This window comes from Macaca nemestrina, chromosome 7 (assembly GCF_043159975.1).
Source record: "Macaca nemestrina isolate mMacNem1 chromosome 7, mMacNem.hap1, whole genome shotgun sequence".
In the NCBI taxonomy this organism is placed as follows: Eukaryota; Metazoa; Chordata; class Mammalia; order Primates; family Cercopithecidae; genus Macaca; species Macaca nemestrina.
The window spans coordinates 15,090,378-15,111,840 of NC_092131.1; the positions used below are offsets into that span (position 1 = coordinate 15,090,378).

The 21,463-nt window shown below is 46.1% G+C and overlaps 1 protein-coding gene across 2 annotated transcripts in view; it reads left to right on the forward strand.

Moving 5' to 3' along the window:
• Positions 1 to 612: 612 nt before the first annotated feature.
• LOC105467534 (legumain) overlaps positions 613 to 21,463 on the forward strand; it is a 43,473-nt gene continuing 22,622 nt past the window's right edge. Inside the window, exons 1-2 of one of the 2 annotated variants that reach the window (XM_011717187.2) lie at positions 613 to 766; positions 14,816 to 14,982. In XM_011717187.2, the coding sequence (XP_011715489.2) occupies positions 14,845 to 14,982 (138 nt within the window). In that variant the 5' untranslated portion in view covers positions 613 to 766; positions 14,816 to 14,844. Of the gene's footprint in view, positions 767 to 11,972; positions 12,064 to 14,815; positions 14,983 to 21,463 lie in introns of those variants that run through there. The other variant, XM_011717188.3, reaches the window with a different exon arrangement.

Genomic DNA, 21,463 nt, shown 5'->3' on the forward strand with positions numbered 1-21,463 from the left:
GTGGGTTTTATATCTCTGGTCTAAGCAAAACAGGATAACAGAGAGAAGAAGTTGTAATCTTCTTGTTATGATGAAGCAAGGTTCATTACTTAACCAGGCACGAGATTTTGTCCCTGAAGCCTTTTAATTCCCTCTAGACATCGTTCAATAAAATAAAGCGAGTTATCTATAATGTGGGAATAGAAGTTGTAAGCATACGTGACTGATATTACAGTCACATCTCTTTCAAGGCATAGTGTTTTTTTGATGGGGGGGTTCCAACAGCTTTTCAATTTTATTTTCACAGGGGCATCAGTATTTTTGAGGCTTTCCTAAGTGGGTCCAATGTGCAGATAGGTTTGCTCCAAGAGCTGGTATGCTATTTCGGTATATGCTTCTGGGATCACTGCAGCCCCAGATGTCAAGTACCTCGGTTTCCCGACCTCAGCTCAGTGCGCAACCACTGCTCCTCCACCCCCGCGCCTAGTCCAGAAACCCCTGCCCGTGCACACTGGGATTTGTAGTCCCTTTGGCTCGCCGGCCTCATCCTCTCCTTCCATTGGTTTTGGCAGATGCCGCGCCCCGTAGCTCCACCAGTCACCGCGGCGCAGTGGCCCTTAAGCCAGGAGCTGCGGCGCCCGCAGCAATCACAGCAGTGCGGCCGTCGTGGGTGGTTGGTGTGAGGCTGCGCGCCGCCGCGAGTTCTCACGGTCCCGCAGGCGCCAGCAGCGCAGTCACTCACCGCCGCCGCCGCCGCCACCACTGCCACCACGGTCGCCTGCCACAGGTAACCGCGAGCCCCAACACAGAACCAGGTTCAGTCCCCACGCCCGAGGCCAGGGCCTCGCGTCTGCTCTCTGAGGCTCTCGACTTCAGGGCTGGGATTTTCATTTTTCCCGTCCCTTTCTGAGTAATCAGTTTCTCATCCTGCGAGGGGGATTTTCGGGAAACGGTGAATCCAGAGGGAAGGGAAACCCTGCGGCCTCTCTGGTGGTACTGGGGGTGGAGGTCTCTCTTCTCACGCGTGTTGTGGCTGGAAGGGCGCAGCGCTCTGGAGGGGGAAGCTAAGGCGCGGGAGGAGACGTGATTTGCAGAGATCCCACAGCCAAGGGCCCCAACAGGGACTGGGGCTTGGTTCCAGGCTTTACGACCTGCGAACAGTTCAGACTTTTGATGCTTTTAATGTGGAGGATTGCACCCGTGGGAAAGGGCTATTAACGACGACAACAAAAATACCCAGGCTTATAAAGACATCTGTTTAGAGAAGTCAGGGTAGCTCTGGTTCTGGGAGGTTTGAGCTGGTGAGTTTCAGGACCACCCACATCAATATTGGAAGTGAAAGTTAACTGGTTTTTTTTCCCCGTCCGTGTTAGATTTGAGGTTATACCTACGTGGAGTGTTCTGTGCCATGCATTGTAGTATCTGAGGGCTGGAAGAAGAAACTTTGTGTCCCGTGCTTTGTTTTAGAGATGAAAAGGAGTGCCCAGGGTAGGTGACTAGCCCTGTGGTATGTGGTGAATGGAGTAGCCCAGCTTTCTTTACTCTGGGACTTGCATAGCAAACATTCACTGAGCCTTACTAAGCTTTTTGAGCAGAGATTATTTCATAAAGGGGAGAGACAATCTCTAGTGAACAGTTCCAGCGTTAAAGGGCTGGTGTGTACAGGGGCAGCATCTAACGCTGACTTGTGGGAGAGGTTGGGACTTCGCACAGATGGGGAGGCTTGAGTGGATGGAGTTTATGTGGATTTTTTGTTGGTTTGTTTTGTTTTGTTTTTGAGACGGAGTCTCGCTCCGTTGCCCAGGCTGGCGTGCAGTGGTGCAATCTCGGCTCACTGCAACCTCCACCTTTCCGGTTCAAGCGATTCTCCTGTCTCAGCCTCCCGAGTTCTTGGATTACGGGCACCTGCCACCATGCCTGCCTAATTTTTGTGGTTTTAGTAGAGACGAGGTTTCACCATATTGGCCAGGCTGGTCTCGAATCCTTGACAAATGATCCGCCCGCCTCAGCCTCCCAAAGTGCTGGGATTACTCCACGTCTCGCCTTGGAGTTTGAGGGCTGGGCAGGACCTAGTGAGATGAAGGAAGAGAAGAGTGTTTCATCTGGAAAACAGCATGATGAAGGCGGAGAAAGAGCAATGCTTTTGCATTGGAGTCGTGGAGTCTGGTGCAGTAAGGGATTTCATGTGGGTGGTGGATTTTATGTGTGAGAATAGAGAGGTATGTCTTGCAGGGCTTCCTGTGCTGCTGTGAGAGATTTGGATGTTATCCTGAATGTCCAGGAAGCCACATTTACTGTAGATCTGTATCTCAGATACTCTGTAGTGTGGAAGTGTTGGAGAGAGGCCACACTAAGGATAGGGAGGTCATTGCAGTAATCCCTAGGAGAATCATGAGGGTTTTAAAGACAGTTGCAGTGGGAGGGGAAGAGAAAAGATTTGAGAGCTCTAAGGAGGTAGAATACACCATACCCAGCCTTAGTCAGTAAGAAATATGTAGAAGTAAACTCTGTCTTGAGTTTTCCAGCCCATGACTATCTTCTGAAGAAATGTCCAGCATGTATTTTTTTTTAACTGCACAAGTTGCTTTGCAGACCATAATTGGAATCCCAGTTTATCAGGGGAAAGTTGTCACATGTATTGACTGTATTGAAATCTGAATGGTTAAATAATCATATGATAAGACTCAAATTTTCTTGTAATCCAGGAAATGCTCATTGAAACCATAATTAGATCATTGTATATTCATCAGGTTAGGAATTGCAAAGTTTGACACCATCAAGAGATGATAAATATTTGAAAAAAATGAGATTCTCATTCACTACTGGTTGCAAGTATATCTTTGAACAGTATAGCCACTAGCAGATTGGGTATATCTTAAGATCAGTGGTTCCACTTCTAGAAAATACTAAGAAGCCAGAGACATTTGTATACAAGGGGAAGGATATTAGGGTTGTTTGTGGCAACACTGCTTATAATGGTTTAAAATGCTTATAATGGTTTAAAAAATTGGAACCAGCCTAAATGTCCATTAGTAGGGAAATGCTTGTAGAGTGGGTATACATCTTTTTATAATAAATCGATTGGGAAGAAATGCTAATTTAGGATAGTGGTTACTTTGCAGTGTGGGGAGGATGGGATGGGACAGAAGGAACAATTTCGTCTGTAATGTAGAAAAAAGATGAGTGGGTTTATAAAATAACGGAGAATGGTCTGGATGATAGGTAACTGGTGTTTTATGTCATTCTTTGTACATTTCTATAGGTTAATGTCCACCCTTCAATTTCTTGAAGTAAAAGTTAAAGTAAAAATTTAACTTGAGTTAGCATGTAGCTATAAAAGTTAGGCTCAGTCATTTTGGGAAAAGGCTGCAGACTGCACTGGTCCCAGGTTTCAAAAATAGTAATTTGGGTGAAAGAAAACTCAAATTCCAAATAAGCATTTAAAATAAAAATGTGGAGAAGTTATTAACCACTGAGTGACATTTTTGACTTTTTAATTTTTTTGTAGAGACTGGGTCTCACTGTCTTGCCCAGGCCAGTCTCAAACTCCTGGGCCCTAGTGACCCTCTGGCTTTGGCCTCCCAGAGTTCTAGGATTATAGGCAGGAGCCACTGTGCCCACCATTGACGAAAATTTACTTTCCTAGAAGTTCTAACCATTAATAGATTAAAAACATTTTTTTTTTTACTGCTTCTTTTGAAATACATGTTACTTGCTTATACTTTCCATAATGCTAAAAGATAATTTCCTAAAAAAAACAGATAAAGTCATTACTCTGTAAAATGTAAAACTGAACATGTGTTAAGAATTTTATTTAACTCATTAATGAGGAAACTTGGTGAGGTGTTGGAGACTCCAAAGTACAACCAATTTGTAGATTAGAAATACTGAATTGAATTTGCAAATGAAAGACAAAACTGGCCTCTACAGAGGAGGAAGGAAGTCAAATGAACCTCCGTTTGGTAGCACGCATTTGCCTGTCTAGACTAGAAGTATTTGCATTGCTATTACCCATAGTATGCAGAATTATAAAATAACTCCTATGAATCAGAGTTAGATAACCTTGAAGAGTATTCTCTAATCTAGAAGCTAGTTTGCCAATAAATCACATTTTCTCTGTAGGAAAAAACGATAAACTAACCTGAGTAAAATAGACTTTTCTTTTTCTTGTTTTTTGTTTTTGTTTTTTTTTTGGAGACAGAGCTCACTGTGTCACCCAGGCTGTAGTGCAGTGGCGTGATCTCGGCTCACTGCAACCTCTGCCTTCTGGGTTCAAGCGATTCTCCTGCCTCAGCCTCCTGAGTAGCTGGGACTACAGGCACATGCCACCACACCCAGCTAATTTTTGTATTTTTAGTAGAGACGGGGTTTCACCATGTTGGCCAGGATGGTATTGATCTCTTGGCCTTGTGATCCATCCGCCTTGGCCTTTCCAAGTGCTGGGATTACAGGCGTGAGCCACCACTCCTGGCCTAGATTTTTCATTTGAGAAAGATCTAACTGGATGATGATGATGATGATAATAATTTTTTTTTTTTTTTTTTGAGACAGAGTCTCCCTCTGCTGCTCAGCTTAGAGTGTTGTGGTACGATCTTGGCTCACTGCAACCGCTGCCTCCAGGACTCAAGCAATTCTTATGTCTCAGCCTCCTGAGTAGCTGGGATTACAGATGTATGCCACCATACCTGGCTAATTTTTGTATTTTTAGTAGAGACGGGGTTTCGCAATGTTGGCCAGGCTGGTCTTGAACTCCTGGCTTCAAGTGATCCACCCACTTTGGCCTCCCAAAGTGGTGGAATTAACAGGTGCGAGCCACCACGCCCGGCCTGGATTTTGTTTTAATCCTATTCTTTAAGCAGAAAATCAAAGGATTTAAAGGACTGAATGACCCTTTAATAAGCTCTACTATCTCATTTCACAGATGGACCGTGAAGGCCCAGAGAGAGGAAGGGTCCCCCCTGAATTAGTAGCTGTGTCTTTTGTTAAAGAAAAATTGCATCAGATGCCTTTTTAAATTTTTTTTTTTTTGAAACAGAGGTCAGAGGTCTCTCTGTCACCTAGGCTGGATGATTCACTGCAGCCTTGACTTCCCGGGCTCAAGTGATCCTCCCTGCTCAGCCGCCTGAGTAGCTGGGACCACAGGTGTGCACCATCATGCCGGCTGTCTTTGCAGAGACAGAGTCTCCCTATATTGCCCAGGCTGGTCTGGAACTAATGGGTTTGAGTGATCCTCCTGCTTTGGCCTCCCAAAGTGTTGAGATTACAGGCACGAGCCACCATGCCCAGCCTGTATCCAATGCTTTTTAAAATTTTTTCTGTTTGACACAGGGTCTCACTGTGTTACCCATGTTGGTCCCAAACTTCCTGGCTCTAGCGATCCTTCTACCTCAGCCTCCTAAGTAGCTGGGACTGCAGGCATGTGCCGGTGTGCCACTCATGGGTACTTTTTTAAAACAGTAAGACAGGCTGGGTGCAGTGGCTCACACCTGTAATCCCAGCACTTTGGGAGGCTGAGGCAGGCGCATCACTTGAGTCCAGGAGCTTGAGACCAGCCTGGCCAACATGGCAAAACCTAAAAATACAAAAATTGGCTGGCATGGTGATGCATGCCTGTAATGCCAGCTACTCTGGAGGCTGACACATGAGACTCGCTTGAGCCTGGGAGGTGGGGGTTGCAGTGAGCTGAGATCGCACTATTGCACTCCATTCCAGGCGATAGGGCGAGATTGTCTCAAAAAAAAAAAAAAAAAAAAAAAAAATCAAAACAAAACAAAAAACAGCAAGACATTTTCTTTTAGCTACTGCAGTAGGAGAGAGAGAGACTTCAGTATGGAATGGAGCTCAGCTCTCGAATGGCAAGGCCAGCTGGGGATTTACAGCCCATGGGCAAGGTGAGGGGGTTAGTGGAATTCCTTCAGCTTAAAATATTCAGTATACTAAGGTGCCATTTTTTAAGCTAGTGGGTCCTGAACCCCATCAAGAGAATATTACTAAGAGGAACTTCATTAGATATCGAGGGTGAGGGATTCTCTTCTGGATTTGTGCTAAAACTGGACCTGGCAGACCAAGGCCTTGTGGAGAAGAGGGCTCAGAGGAGCCTGACTAAAGTTTGGTCAAGGAGACAGTTCTTGTCACCTGTCCTAATTTCTTCTGCATGTTGTCAGCCGAAAAACCTTGCAGCATGATTTTATTTTATTTTATTTTTAGATGGAATCTCACTCGGTCACCCAGGCTGGAGTGCAGTGGCATAATCTCAGCTCACTGCAACCTCCGCCTCCCGGATTCCAGCCATTCTCCTGCCTCAGTCTCCCGAGTAGCTGGGATTACAGGTGCCCACCACCACGCCCAGCTAATTTTTGTATTTTTAGTAGAGACAGAGTTTTACCATGTTGGCCAGGCTGGTTTCAAACTCCTGACCTCAAATGATCTGCCCTCCTTGGCCTCCCAAAGTGCTTGGATTACAGGTGTCAGCCACTGTGCCTGGCCTTCAGGAAGATTTTATTCTAAACCCCTAGAGAGCAGAGAATAGGATCAAAACCTTTAGGTTTGGAAGGCTTTTTACAGATTTCATTGTCTAACTAGCTGCTTTGCTTGGCTTTGATAGTTTTCTGTGTCTAACCCAGAGCCAGTAGCTGGCACTGAGGGGTCACTCCTGATGGTGGTTAAGGTGTAGGCTTTGGTATCAGACCCGGATGTGAACTTGACTCTGCTATTTAGATGGCCCTGTGAACTTGACCTTATTACTTGCATTGTTGGTGATAATTTATCTGGAATGGGCACTGCATCCCAGACTTCTCAAATGGATTAAACCTGACTTGATGGTACTTTCTTGAAGCCAAATGAAGTCTTTTTTTTTTTTTTTCTTGACAGCCTGTTGCCCAGGCTGGAGTGCAGTGGCACAATCTTGGCTCACTGCAACCTCTGCCTCCTGGGTTCAAGCAGTTCTCCTGCCTCAGCCTCCCGAGTAGCTGGGATTACAGGCATGTGCCACCATGCTTGGCTAATTTTTGTATTTTTAGTAGAGATGGGGTTTCACCATATTGGCCAGGCTGGCCTCAAACTCCTGGCCTCAAATGATCCACCCGCCTCGGCTTCCCAAAATTCTGGGATTACAGTCATGAGCCACTGTACCTGGCTCCAAGTGAAGTATTTTAAGTGAATTACTGACCTAGTATAGCTCTGTAACCTGAGCAGGGACGAAGGCCAAGTGGCAACAGCAGAGGACTTGTCAGTGGAGTCTGGTGAAGTCTGTAAAGGCTTGTTCATTGACTTTGACTTTGTGTAACTCAGATACTCCATTGATAGGCTCTTCTAAGATAAGAGCTGTTTGTGCAGGAAGCCCACTAGTGCCTTAAAATAGTAGGGCATGGAAGAGCACTGTGGGTGTCCTACTGCCGGAGGAAACTGTGAGGCCCTGCTCTGTTCTCGGACCTTGGGGTACAGGGTGCAGCACCTGTGGTTCCACGGCCTCCCAGACTTTCACATAAGCAACTCTTTCTTTGGGTGATACACTAGAACAAGCAGTCTTTGCCGTCAGATCTGTGTGGTCCCAGCAGTGCCACTGACCCCCAAGTTTCTCTACCTCTCTGAGCCTCAGTTTCGTCACCTGTCTAAAGGGAGTGGGGATCCTTGCTTACAGGGAACTGTTGTGAGGATGGTGTGAATAGTGTCTTGCACATTGTGTGGTCCATAGTAGATACCCACAAATGTGCCACTCCCCACCTCTGTGCCACTCGGCAACACGTCCTACTCTCTGGGAGTCTTTTCTTTTTGAGACAGATTTCACTCTTGTTGCCCAGGCTGGAGTGCAATGGTGCCGTCTCGCTCACTGCAACCTCTGCCCCCTGGGTTCCAGTGATTCTCCTGCCTCAGCCTCTCAAGTAGCTGGGATTACAGGCATGTGCCACCATGCCCGGCTGATGTTGTATTTTTAGTAGAGACAGGTTTCTCCATATTGGTCAGGCTGGTCTTGAACTCCCAACCTCAGGTGATCCTCCCACCTCGGCCTTCCAAAGTGCTGGAATTATAGGCATGAGCCACTGCGCCCAGCCGGGAGTCTTTCTCTCTGATCTTCCTTGGCTGGAGCAATGACTGTCTGTGTTGCCTTCTCCCTGCACGGGGTTAGCAGATGACACACGTGCCCCAACAGCACCCCTGGGAGATCTTTTCAGTCTTGGCGCATTATGATCTGCCTTAGGTTCTTTTTAAAGGCTTCACAGTATCCCACCATGAGGCTGTACTGTAATTGATCCAGCTAGACATTTACGTTGCTTCCAGTGCTTTGCCCTAATGTATGGGCTCGTGCCCTCACCTCCTTAGTTTCTTCCCCTTTTACAAATGACACCTCCCACTCCTACTGAGACTCCTTCCCTCTCCTGCCTTATTTTTGTCCATCACTCTCATCACTATCTGATAACCGATGTGTGTAAATGGTCTGTCTCTTCTCTCTGGAATGCCCCCCCCACGAAGGGTTTTGTCTGTTTGGCTCACTGTTCAATGCCTGTGAGCAGCTAGCAGGTGCTCAGTCCACGTTTGTTGTATGGATTCAGGGTGGGGTGGATGTAGGAGAGAGTAGATAGGAGGAGGGCAAGTTAAAGGAGAGGAGGTAGATGATGATGACGCCTCTGTGAGATGAAGCCTGTGTGATGGGGACCGTGGACAGCCACAGCCAAAAACAGCAGAGTCACAAAGAGCTAGTAGTTTAGCAGGGATCGTTCACTTTTTCATCAGTTTTTCACTTTGATAAACCAGGAATCACAGGGATGCTGCCAGATTATTGGTGCTTTGTTTTGATGCTTTGATTTTGTCAAAAATCATGCAATAAATGCCCACAGGAAATTAGTAAGGTAGCTGCTTTGAGGCATGTTCATTGCCAAGGGTAATGGAATGATTATTTTACTTTTGTGTCTCTCTTCACCCCAGGCCTGTCTATGTTTATATGTTTCCCAAAATAGTGTTAGTGTGTGTGGTTTTTTCTTTTTGAGACTGCACCCTCTGCCTCCCGGGTTCAAGTGATTCTCCTGCTTCAGCCTCCAGAGTAGCTGGGACTACAGGTGCATACCACCACGCCCAGCTAATTTTTATATTGTTAGTAGTGATGGGATTTCACCATGTTAGCCAGGATGGTCTCGATCTCTTGACCTCATGATCTGCCCACCTCGGCCTCCCAAAGTGCTGGTATTACAGGCGTGAGCCACTGTGCCCGGCCATGTATGTGGTTTTTTAAGGTAGCATTTTCTATTCAGCAACATACTGTGAGACTTTTAATATAGCGTTGTAGTTGGGGAATCACGACTCTGTGTTTATAAGAAAAAAGAATGATGGAGCAGGACCATCACCAGGTAGACTATGAAAATGTCATTTTCTGTATCAGTAGGGCACTTTTCCTCACAGAGGAGTAACTTGTTAGTGGATTAGAAGAGTAACTCGATTTTGTAAAAATAACTAAGTGGTGCTTTTTTGGTGCCTGCTGCATGTTTGCTGATTTAGGTGGATAAGTAGGTGGTGTCCGTTCTGTTGTTCACAGTCAGGTCAACCATTTGTTTCTGGTATTTTATTTATTCATTTTTTTTATCCTAAATATGAGGAGGTAAAAGTCACACACCATTGCCCCCAGAGGAGTGAGCCTCTTTGGGACTATGTCATATGGATGAAACTCAGAATAAACAGGTGTGCAAACTAGGGAACCCATTTATTGCTGATGAAAGATGACAGTAACAACCAGGCTGTGCCTGCCATGTGGTTTGGGGGCATATTCTCACTTCCTCAGACAAGGTCAGCAACCTATGACCTATGGGCCAAATAAACCACCTATTTTATAGATAAAGTTTTATTGGAACATAACCATGTTCATTTGTTTATATATTGTCTCTGGCTGTAAATGGCTCATGGGTTAGTAATTCATCATTTCCAGAGACCAATTAACAAGAGCAAGATCTGGTACAAAGAAGGTGATTTATTTCCAAGTTGCTTAGGGAAAGAAGCACAGGCATCCCACCTTTAAATGTACTGCTTTGCTTTTGGAGCAGAAAGCAGGCACATTTAAAAGGCAGGGGAGGAAGCAAGCAAGGTGGGCTGTCCATGTGTTAGCTTGGTGTCTTATCTACTGTGCTGTCTGTCGGTTGAACTGGTGACTGCTGGCATCTTTGTGGGCAGGACTAGGCCAAAAACTCCCCAGGTGGGTGGGAGTAGCAGGCATGCTTTTTGACTATTATCTCTCGAGGCAACCTCCTGGTGGGTGAGGGTTCTGTATTGGGCATGCTTTGGTCTGTAAATCAACTGTTAACTCTTGAGGAGTTAGATGAATTTGCCCTGTAGGGAGTGTCTGGTGAAGGAGGGGCGGATAAAAGGCTATATTTGTGTTTCTCAAGGGCTAAGTAGGAAGCAGGGAACCAGAGGAACGATAAGAGGAGAGACAAAAATAATTAAGCCATCTCTTAGAAAAATGCGAGTACTTGGTGACATGGCTGCTTTCAAGATACAGTGGCAGAGTTGAATAGTTGTAAGAGAGATGGCCTGGCCTGTGAAACCAAAAATGTTTACCTTCTGGTCCTTTGCAGAGAAAGTTAGTCTACCCCTACCCTAGGGGAAGGCCTTCCAGGGAGGCTGCTGGCTGAGCTCTGAGTAGGTGAGAGCCATTGGTTGGAACATCTTGGTAGTGACTGTCACACCTCTCTTGTGGGGTCACTGAAGCTTGGGGTACATGGATATTTTTGCTCCTTGACTCTCTCTCGCCTGTCCTCACTGTTGCTTCCTCACACCTTTGTATAATTGTATCTTGTATTGGTTCCTTACCTTCGAGTTGACAGGGGTGCTCGAACCAGAGTGACTCCATGTTGAACAAGGGCTGGTTAAAATTTGGCTGAGACCTGCTGGGCTGCAGTCCCAGGAGGTTAGGCATTCTTAGTCACAGGATGTTTACGGTTAAGGGAACAGGTTAATGTTTACTAGATAGACCCAGGAAAGGTCCTGATGTCCCAATATCTTAAGAACAAAAGCATTTTTAGTTTAATAATAAGTTCACTTTATTTCATTTATTTATTTATTTATTTATTTATTTATTTATTTATTTATTTATGACAGGGTCTCGCTCTGTCGCCCATGCTGGAGTGCAGTGGCACGATCTTGGCCCACTGTGGCTTCTGCCTCCTGGGTTCAAGTGATTCTCGTGCCTCAGCTTCCTGAGTAGCTGGGATTACAGGCATGTGCCACCACACCCAGCTAAATTTTGTGTTTTTAGTAGTGACGGGGTTTCACCATGTTGCCCAGGCCGGTCTCGAACTCCTGACCTCAAGTGATCTGCCTGCCTCAGCCTCCCAAAGCGCTGGGATTACAGGTGTGAGCCACCGCGCCTGGCCATAAGTTTCACCTTAAAGATAATAGCATAGATTCTTGTGAAAGACAGCAGTTCTACAAAGATTAACAAGCCTCTGTCCCAGGCCCTTGTAGTAGGCACATCTCCCTGTGACTTTGTTTTGCTTTGTTGTCTTATGTCTAAACAAGCATTGCACCTAAGTTGGACATGGTCCTTCTCTTGCTTCTGGGAACACCCTGTTCTGTCTATAGAGTAACCTGTTCTTTCATTCTTTCACTTGCTGAGTAAGCTCGCTTGCACATTATTCTGTGGACTTGCCCCAAATTCTTTCTTGCATGAGGTCCAGGAACCCTCTGTTGAGGTCTGGATCAGGATCCCTTTCTGGAAACACAGCCCCACAGTGAGCCCTTGTCAGGTCGAGTGGACGTGTGGGGAGCCTCCTCAGGTGCACTTTAACAGACCCCGTGGTTCTAGCACTGGGGGTCCTCAGCACTCCACTGACCTGTCTGTTATGTGCCATACTAGCCCCTACCGAAAAAAACAAATCTGGGGGCATCTTACTGTAGTTACCAGTTGCCCATCCATGGGCCTTGCAGTGGAGCTAAAGAAACCTAAATTTAGCACCAATTCAGGCTTTCAGCTTAATAATTAAGTTCTTGTTAGGAGACAGCCCTTGAGGGTGGAGCAGTGCAGTCTGTTGACCAGGATGCTGGGCTGAGGACAGGTGGACCAGAGCCTGGGGGATTTCATGCAGTTCTGCCACATCAAAGGTAATCTGAGGCTAGCAGCATAGTGTCACCTGAGACTTGTTAGACATGCAGTCTCATGGCAGCGGGGTTGTGGGGGGTGTGTTGCGCAGTGACTCATGCCTGTAATCCCAGCACTTTGGGAGGCCGAGATGGGCAGGTCACCTAAAGTCAGACATTCGAGACCAGCCTGAGCAACATGGCAAAACCCTGTCTCTACTAAAAATACAAAAATTAGCTGGGCATGGTGGTGGGCACCTGTAGTCTCAGCTACTCGGGAGGCTGAGGGAGGAGAATCGCTTGAACCTGGGAGGCGGATGTTGCAGTGAACCGAGATCGCACCACTGCACTCCAGTCTGAGCCACAGAGCAAGACTCTCAAAAATAAAAAGAAAAAAAAAAGAAAAAAAAAAAAAAAACGAGAAATGCAGTCTCAGGCCCTGCCCCAGGCCTACTGAATCAGAATCTGCCTCCTAGATCCCCAGGTGACCTAGGTGCATATTCAAGTGGGAGAATTACTGGCCTAAGACTATTTTCAAGAGACTCAGGGCTTCCTATTTAGTTAGTGGAGAAAATCCATCGCTTTGAGGACTCGACTCAGAACGTTGAGGATGGTTTCTTCAGCTTAGAAGTGGATCACCCTTCATCTGGGTGCGTCCTCCATGAAGACACAGACTTTGTTCTGTCCCCATTGAGTTTCCAGCACCCAGTACCTTGTCTGGCAAAGTAGGTGTTGCAGAGACTCTGGCTGAGTGGTGAGGGAATGAATGAATGAGCACCACCAGCCCTGCTTGTGGCATTGGGACAGAAGTCAGCCTCACACATCTGCTCTGAGTGCCCACATCTCAGTGACTGTGTATTTTTCTTATCGCAGAGCCACAGGCTTGGTGCTGTTTTCCATTTGTACTTTAACAAGGTATTTAAGGTTTTGACATTGAGGTATAAAACAGTGCATGTACTTCAGTGATAATGAAGTATTTTTTTTTTCTTTTTTGAGACGGAGTCTCGCTCTGTTGCCCAGACTGGAGTGTAGTGTTGTGATCTTGGCTCACTGCAACCTTCCCCTCCCGGATTGAAGTGATTCTCCTACCTCAGCCTCCTGAGTAGCTGGGATTACAGGCTCCTGCCACCATGCCTGGCTAATTTTCGTACTTTTAGTAGAGACAGGGTTTCGCCATGTTGGCCAGGCTGGTCTCGGACTCCTGACCTCAAGTGGTCCGTCCGCCTCTGCTTTCCTAAGTGCTGGGATTGCAGGCGTGAGCCACCACGCCCGGCCTCAGTAATAATAAAGTCTTGAGATGCAGAGCCATACAACAGAAAGAGTGCCGGACCAGCCGTTCAGAAGGCATGGTCCCAGCTCTGGCCAACGATGACAGTCCATGGCTATTAGGCAGGTCATTGCTGTCAGACCTCAACTCCTCCTTTCTGTAAAACAAGGATGAAAATGTTTGCCGTGTATGTGTACAGAGCGTATGTCCATGCTCTATAAGTGTGATGCAAAGACAACATGAATTAATGTTTGACTATAGCTCATCCAGATAATTCACATTATAAACTTAAATTGCCCATCAATGTTTTCATTAAACCTGTACTGAATTTTTAGAAACTTTATTGTTTCTAAAAGGAGACAAAAATGAGGAAGAAAATCACTCTTGATCCTGCCTACTACCCCGCAATAACTCGTCTTAAAATTTTATGTCTGTTTTCCATATTTTTCTGTGCAGTTTATTTTTAAAATTTATTTTTTCTGATATAACTTTTTTTATTTTTATTTTTAGTTTTGAGACAGAGTCTCACTCTGTCACCTAGGCTGGAGTGCAGAGGCCTGATCTGGCTCACTACAACCTCCACCTCCTGAGTTCAGGCAATTCTCCTGCCTCAGCCACCCTAGTAGCTGAGACTACAGGTGTGTGCCACCATGCCCAGCTAATTTTGTATTTTTAGTAGAGCTAGGGTTTTACTATCTTGACCAGTCTGGTCTTCAACTCCTGACCTCAGGTAATACGCCGGCCTCCCAAAATGCTAAGATTACAGGTGTGAGCCACTGCACCCGGCCTGCACAGTTTATTTTACATGTATATTCTTTTCTTACAAATACTTCATAGTATGTGGTAGATATTTTTTCCAATAGTGAATGTTGTGGATGAATTTTATCAACTGTATTTTGAGTTATGTCAAAAACTTTAAAAAGTGCCCTTTCTGGATATTCTTTGGTTTTATATGCATGACTTGGGCTTGTAGTGAAGATCAGGAGGTATGGACAACCCCTTCTCCACTCACAGGGTGGAGCAATAGAGCAAAAATAGAAACCCTCTTTATCTTCATTGTTATCCTCAACATATTCTGTCTGGTGGTTAAATGGCCTTTTCTGTTTGACCCATTTACTATGATATTTTCTTAGGGGCTGACAATGTTTATCTGTTTTGTTTTGTTTTTTTTTTTTTGAGACAGAGTCTCACTCTGTCACCCAGGCTGGAGTATGGTTGCACGGTCTAGCTTACTGCAGTCTCCGTCTCCTGGGTTCAAGTGATTCTCCTTCCTCAGCCTGCCAAGTAGCTGGGATTACCGGCACGTGCTACCACGCCCAGCTAATTTTTGTATTTTTAGTAGAGACAGGGTCTTGCCATGTTGGCTAAGCTGGTCTCGAACTCCTGACCTCAAATGATCCACCTGCCTCTGCCTCCCAAAGTGCTGGAATTACAGGGGTGAACCACCGCCCCGGCCAATGTTTATCTGTTCTTGTTGCTTTGTACTTGACTCTGTGTTTCCCTTCTCAGGTTTCTGCAGTTGAACTCCAAGGTGCAGAATGGTTTGGAAAGTAGCTGTATTTCTCAGTGTGACCCTGGGCATTGGTGCTGTTCCCATAGATGATCCTGAAGATGGAGGCAAGCACTGGGTAGTGATCGTGGCGGGTTCAAATGGCTGGTATAATTATAGGCACCAGGTAAGAAAATGACTAATCTATTTTGTTTTTTTTAGGACACTGGCATTCTGAAAACACTTCCAGACATTGTTAATATTAAACAGAAAAGACTTGAAAAGCCATTGACGGACCTGTTAGGCTGACTATAACATAGGTGTGTTGGAGAGGATGTGGGGAAATCAGAACCCTCATATGTTGCTAGGAGGATTATAAGATGGTGTAGCCATTTTGGAAAACAGTTTGGCAGTTCCTCAGAAGTTTCCATAGGGCCACCTTAGTCCGATGCAAGGTCTCTGAACCTTGGCACTGTTGATAGTTGGGGACCAGGTCGTTTTTGGTTGTTGGGGACTGTCTTGTGCATTTGAGGTTTAGTGGCGTCCGTGACATCCGTTAGATGATGGCGGCATCTCCTGCTCCACTGTGATAACCCAGAATGTCTCCAGACATTGCCCAGTGTCCCCAGGGAGCCAGATCACCCAGGTTGAGACCTACTTAGTTCAACATCTTCATTTTAGAGATAAGGACACTGAGGCCTAGAGAGTAGAAGTGACTTGCTCAAGGTCACATGGCAAGTGGGGACCAGACAGGACTGAGGCCAGAACTCTGGTGAAAGGACCCCCAGGCCTCTTTGCCCTACTGCTGTCTCTTCACACCCTCCTCCCCCATCTTCCCTGGATTTCCCCACATCAGCCTAGCAGAAGGTAGAAAGAAAAAGAAAAGAATCCACATCTGAGTGTCCATGAAAAGTCCAGCCTCCCCTGTGGGATGTAAACTGGTGCAACCACTTTGGGAAAGAGTCTGGCAGTTCCTCAGAAAGTTAAACATCAAGGTAAACATATGACCCAGCAATTCCACTCATTCCACTCCTAAGTATGTCCTTAAGAGAGATGAAAACGTGTCTGTAGAGAAACATGTACATGACTGTTCATAGCAGTATTGTTCATAAGAACCAAAAGGTGAAAACAACCCGGATGTCCATCAAAGGCTGAATGGAGAAACGCAGCGTCTATTCATTAAGAAGATATCATTTGACCATAAGAAAGAAAGAAGTACTCACACGTGCTTCAACATAGGTGAACCTTACAACCATGCTGAGGAGCTAGTCACAAAGACCACGTATGTTATGATTCCATTTAAACCAAAGTCCAAATTTGGAAAAATCTGTAGAGATAGAAAGTAGGTTAGTAGTTGCCAAGGGCTGGGTGAAGGAGAGACTGGGGAGTGACTGCCGACGGACATGGGGTCTCTCTTTGCAGGAATGAGAATGCTCTGGGAGTAGCGGTGATGAGTACACAACTTGGTGAACATACTAGAAACCACTGAATTGTCTGTTTTAGAAGACTGACTTTTATGGTGCATGAACTCTATCTCAATACAGCTGTTACTTTTTTAAAAAAGTCATTTAATCTTGTCAGTCTCAGAAACAAATGCTTAGACTTGCAGTATCTATAGGTTGGGCTCCCTTCTAAGTGCACTTTACACAAAGTCCTTTAATCCCTGCAGTGGGGTTATGCATCATTGGTCTAGTTCTTACTCCCTCTTTACGAATGATTGAACTGAGGCATAGGCAAGGTCAGCAGTTTGCCCAATGCAGTACAGCTCACAAGTGGTGGGGCCAGTTTTCAAACCCAGGCCAACTGGCTCTAGAGCAGCCCTGTCTGGTAGGAGAACCATGGTAAATTTTCTAGTAGCCACATTTACAAGGTGAAGTTAATTTTAATAACTTCTTTTTTTTTTTTTTTTTTAATTTGAGAGTCTTGCTCTGTCGCCCAGGCTGGAGTGCAGTGGTGCAACATGGGCTCACTGCAGTTTCCACCACCTTGGTTCAAGCTATTCTCCTGCCTCAGCCTCCTGAGTAGCTGGTATTACAGGCACCCACCACCACATCCAGCTAATTTTTGTATTTTTAGCAGAGACGGGGTTTCACCATGTTGGCCAGGCTGGTCTTGAACTCCTGACCTCAGGTGATCTGCCCACCTTGGCCTCCCAGAGTGCTGGGATTACAGGCGTGAGCCACCACACCCAGTCTTAATAACTTCTTTAAACCAGTATTTCCAAACCATTATCATTTCAATAAGTAATCAATATAAAAAATTAATAATAAGATACCAGCCAGCATGCTTATAGTCCCAGCTACTCTGGAGGCTGAAGTGGGAGGATTGCTTGAGTCCAGGAGTTTAAGGCTGCCGTGAGCTATTATGGCACCTGTGCATAGCCACAGCACTCCAGCTTGGGTAACAGAGCGAGACCTTGTTTAAAAAAAAAAAAAAGATAATGAGATATCATATATTCTTTGATTTTGTACTAAGTCATTGAAATCCAGTCTGTATTTACAGTCACTGAATGAATGAATAACTCATTGCTCGAATCGTTTTTGTATGTTAGCCAAACAGGAAATTTGGCTTGATTAAAAAGTTGTTGTCATGGCAAAATGATCCCTTCTTCTTTTAATACTTAACCACAGACCTGAGCCATGTAAAGAGGAGCAGCCTGTACACACAGCTGTTCAGCCCTCAGTTTTCTTTCCCCCTTCTAACCTCAAGTTGGAAAGATTAGTTGTTAAATACAGATCACAGAGAGTTAACATGATTACTCATCACCCACCTTGATTTTTATACAGCCAGCTTTTAAGAAAATGTATTTATTAAACATTATTGAGTAGAGGTTATCCAATTACCCTTTGCTCCCAGAAACCTTTTTGTTTTTTTAGGGTTGCTAGTTTCCCTGAGTAAATACTAAATATCAAAATAGAACGAAGGAAACAAGGCCAAATAAGTGGCCCAAACTGAAATATTCATCCCCGAGTAAGAGAGGATGATGGCCTTACGGCCGGTGGAGGTGAGATTTGTGCTGATTCACCCCTGCCTCAGCCCGCCTCCCCAAGAGGCTGCTTCTGCCCTCAGCCAGCTGCCATTTGCCTTCTTGACTTTGGAGGCTTATCATTAAAAGAGTATTCGAAAGAGTGGTCTCCACAGAACCTAGGCAGATTTTAAACCTACATTTTGATAGGATTAATACAACATTCATTTACAAGTCTCTTGTTTAGGGAAGAGTGGCAGACCAGGCACAAAGAAACCAGTGCTAAGTGCTTTCTAGGCGTTATGCTTGTTAATTAAACCTTGTTTTGTCTCGACCAAATGGGATTTCTCAGTTTTGCATTTGGGGCTGGGATTCAGTGTTTAAGGGGGTGGGGGCGTAGTCTGAGGTGACGTTGGCAAGACATTCTGCATCCAGCGTCCTGAGCATGGGGTGAGTAAGGAGGGCCCCTTTGGAAGTCGTGGAATCAGAGCGGAGTCTGGAGTGATCAGGAAGAGCTGGAAGAGTGAGGTGGGGTGTTGGGGGGATTGCATGGATAATGGGGAGAAGGGAGCAGCCAAGCATGAGTTCCAGAGAGGTGTGAGGGTGTGGCCGGCCTGGGATGGAGTGGGGACAGAGGCAGGCCTGGGAGAGGGGCCGGCAAGATGGGCCAGGACGGGGAGAGGGTCGCAGGCACCTGGGAAATGTGGCACAATCCCAGAACGAGCCAAAAAAAGAGAAAAGCTGAGCAGATGGAAGTGGCCCAGGAGCAGAACTGACTGGAAACGGTACCTAGCTCATTCCTGCTGAGCATGTGTGAGTCAGGTGCTATTCAGGGTGCTGGCGATGCACGTCACCCCACCAGCTCTGTAGTGCTGACATTCTGGTGGAAGAAGGCTGCCCTTGACTACACGCTTCCTGTGTGCAGGGCTCGGTTCCAAGCCCTTGGCATGTGTTATCTCAATCCTCAGACAACCCAAGAGGATAGGTCCTGTTAGCTCTCCATTGTAAGATGGGGGGTGGGGCCAAGGCACAGAAAAGCTGGGTAACTTACCTAAGGTCACACAGCTGGTAAGGGATGGAGCTGAGATTTGAACCCAGGCAGTCCGTGCTCCACAGCCCATGCTCATAATCACTACTGTAGTCATGTGGCATGGGTATCTTGGCATTACTTTATCTTTTATTTTAAAATAGTTTCCTTTTTTATATTAAAAATTTAACACGTTAAGGTTTATTATAGAAAACTTACACAGCCAAAGGAAGCAGGTCATTTGTAATTAGTCATGCGCCGTATAACAAGTTCGTTCAGTGACAGACCGCATACACGACAGTGGTCCCATAAAGTATAGTGGCATATTTTTACTGCACTTTTCCTATGTTTAGATACACAAATACTTGCCATTGTGTTCCATTTGTCTGCAGTATTCATGACAGTAACATGCAGTACAGGTTGATAGCCTAGTATTACCACCTGAACATTATAGCAAACGTTACCACCCCAGCTCTACCTCCTGTCAGGTCATCGAAGCCATTAGATTTGAATAGGAGCATGAACCCTATTGTGAACTGCGTATATGAGGAATCTAGGTTGCGTACTCCTTGTGAGAATCTAATGCCTAATGATCTAAGGTGGAACAATTTCATCCTGAAGCCATTGCCCCTCACCCCTGTGTGTGCAAAAATTGTCTTCCACGAAACCAGTCCCTGGAGCCAAAAAGGTTGTGGACCGCTGGGCTAGACCATCTAGGGTTGTGTAAATACACTCTATGATGTTCACAAAATGACAAAAATCACCTTGTGAGGCATCTTTCGGAATGCATCCTTGTCTTTAAGCAATCCCAACTGCTACTCAGAGTGTGTTGCTGGCATTGCATTCTGAAAATGGCAGGCACAGCAGAATTTTTCTGAGCATTAAAACAGACTTGACATACTGGTCCGTTGAGTTTAACGTTTTTCACTTGAGGCCCCTGGTTTGCAAGGGGCTTAGGGGAGGATTGTGGAATGGGGAGTCAGGACCCTCCGGTCAGGAGCCCCCAGCCTTTTAGGGTAGGTGCCTAACCTGAACTCGAGGCTGAGAAGGAGCAGTTTCTACAGAGCTCCAGTAGCCGGGTTTGGGTCCAGAAGTAGATGAGGTCCGTCAGGAAAGGGATGGGAATGCAGCTTCTTGGAGGAGAGGCTTGACATGGGTTTGAAGGGTGATGGGATTTCCACAGAAGCTGTTTCCTCATGGAGGGAAGAGCATCAGCTGGCAGTGGGAATATAAAATCACAGTGAGGGGCATGGCCGGCACATCAGGTGCCTTCAAGTGCCTGTACCAGAGCCCTCCCTGTGGTTTGAATCAGAAGGAGTGTGGAGACTCCAGGGTTGGCTAATTAAGCCTCATTATCTCAAACCCAGGTCCATTTATTTTCTTTCTTTCTTTCTTTCTTTTTTTTTTGAGGCAGAGTCTTGCTCTGTCACTCAGGCTGGAGTGCAGTGGTGTGATCTCGCCTCATGGCAACATCCACCTCCCGGGTTCAAGCGATTCCGCTGCATCAGCCTCCTGAGTAGCTGGGATTACAGGCTCCTGCCACCATGCCTGGCTAATTTTTGTATTTTTAGTAGAGATGGGGTTTTGCCGTGTTGCCCAGGCTGGTCTTGAACTCCTGGCCTCAAGCGATCCACCCACCTCGGCCTCCCAAAGTGCTGGGATTACAGGTGTGAGCCACTGTGCCTGGCCCCTTTTCATCTTTCTAGTCTGTCATCATGGTTGTGATGAACTGTTCTCAAATACACTCTCCTCATAGTCATGAAATGGCTACAGCAGCTCCAAGTGTCACATCCAAACAAATTCTCAAAGAAGAAAAAGAGGCCATCTGTGTGTCTTGTCTGTTTGGCTTGCTCTTTATCAGAATGCACATCTTTTCCTGGAGCCATGGGTGGACTTTGTCCCATGTCTACCTGGCCAGAATTGCATCACATGCTCATGTTCAAGCCAGTCAGTCCCTGGGGAGGGGAAATGGATTTCCAGTTCACACTCAGGGAAGCTCCTGACCACTTGGAGCTGGGTAGGACATCTGAGCAAAGCCAGGGCCCTGGTGGAAAGGAAGGTGGCCACAGGGCATGCAAGGACAGCGCATGGCCCAGGTAGATGGGGAGGAGGGAGAGAGGGAGAAGGAGACCAGCAAGGTAGGGTGAGGGCATGGTGAGGCGTGTTAGGAGGAGAAGGCCCAGGCATGAACTCCCCCTTTCTTTCCCTTCGAGAGAACCTCTCCACTCAGAACTAGATAAAGCGTTGGACAGGTGCCATGTCACCAATGACAGGAGCAGGGAGCTCCTCACTCTGTGTGCTCCTGGCAAGCCCCTTCTCCATCCCCACACATTCAGAACCTCACCATTGCTATCTGGCTCAAGACTGGAGCCTCCAAACTTTTTTTCTATAAAGGGCCAGATAGTAAATATTTGAGGTTTTGTGGGCCAGGGGGCAAAAATCGAGGCTGGCAGGGCCAAAGGTAGACTGGGCAGACTGCAGTGATGGGGGTGAAAGGGAATGGCAAGGGAGTGCAGGAAGGAGGTGGTGGTGACTCACGGTCTGTTCTTCTGACAAGCTATTTGTTTATTTATTTAAATTTTCTTTTTTTTTTTTTTTTTGAAATGGAGCCTTGCTCTTTTTGCCCAGTCAACTTGCTCTTGTTGCCATTGCACTGGCATGATCTCAGGCTCACTG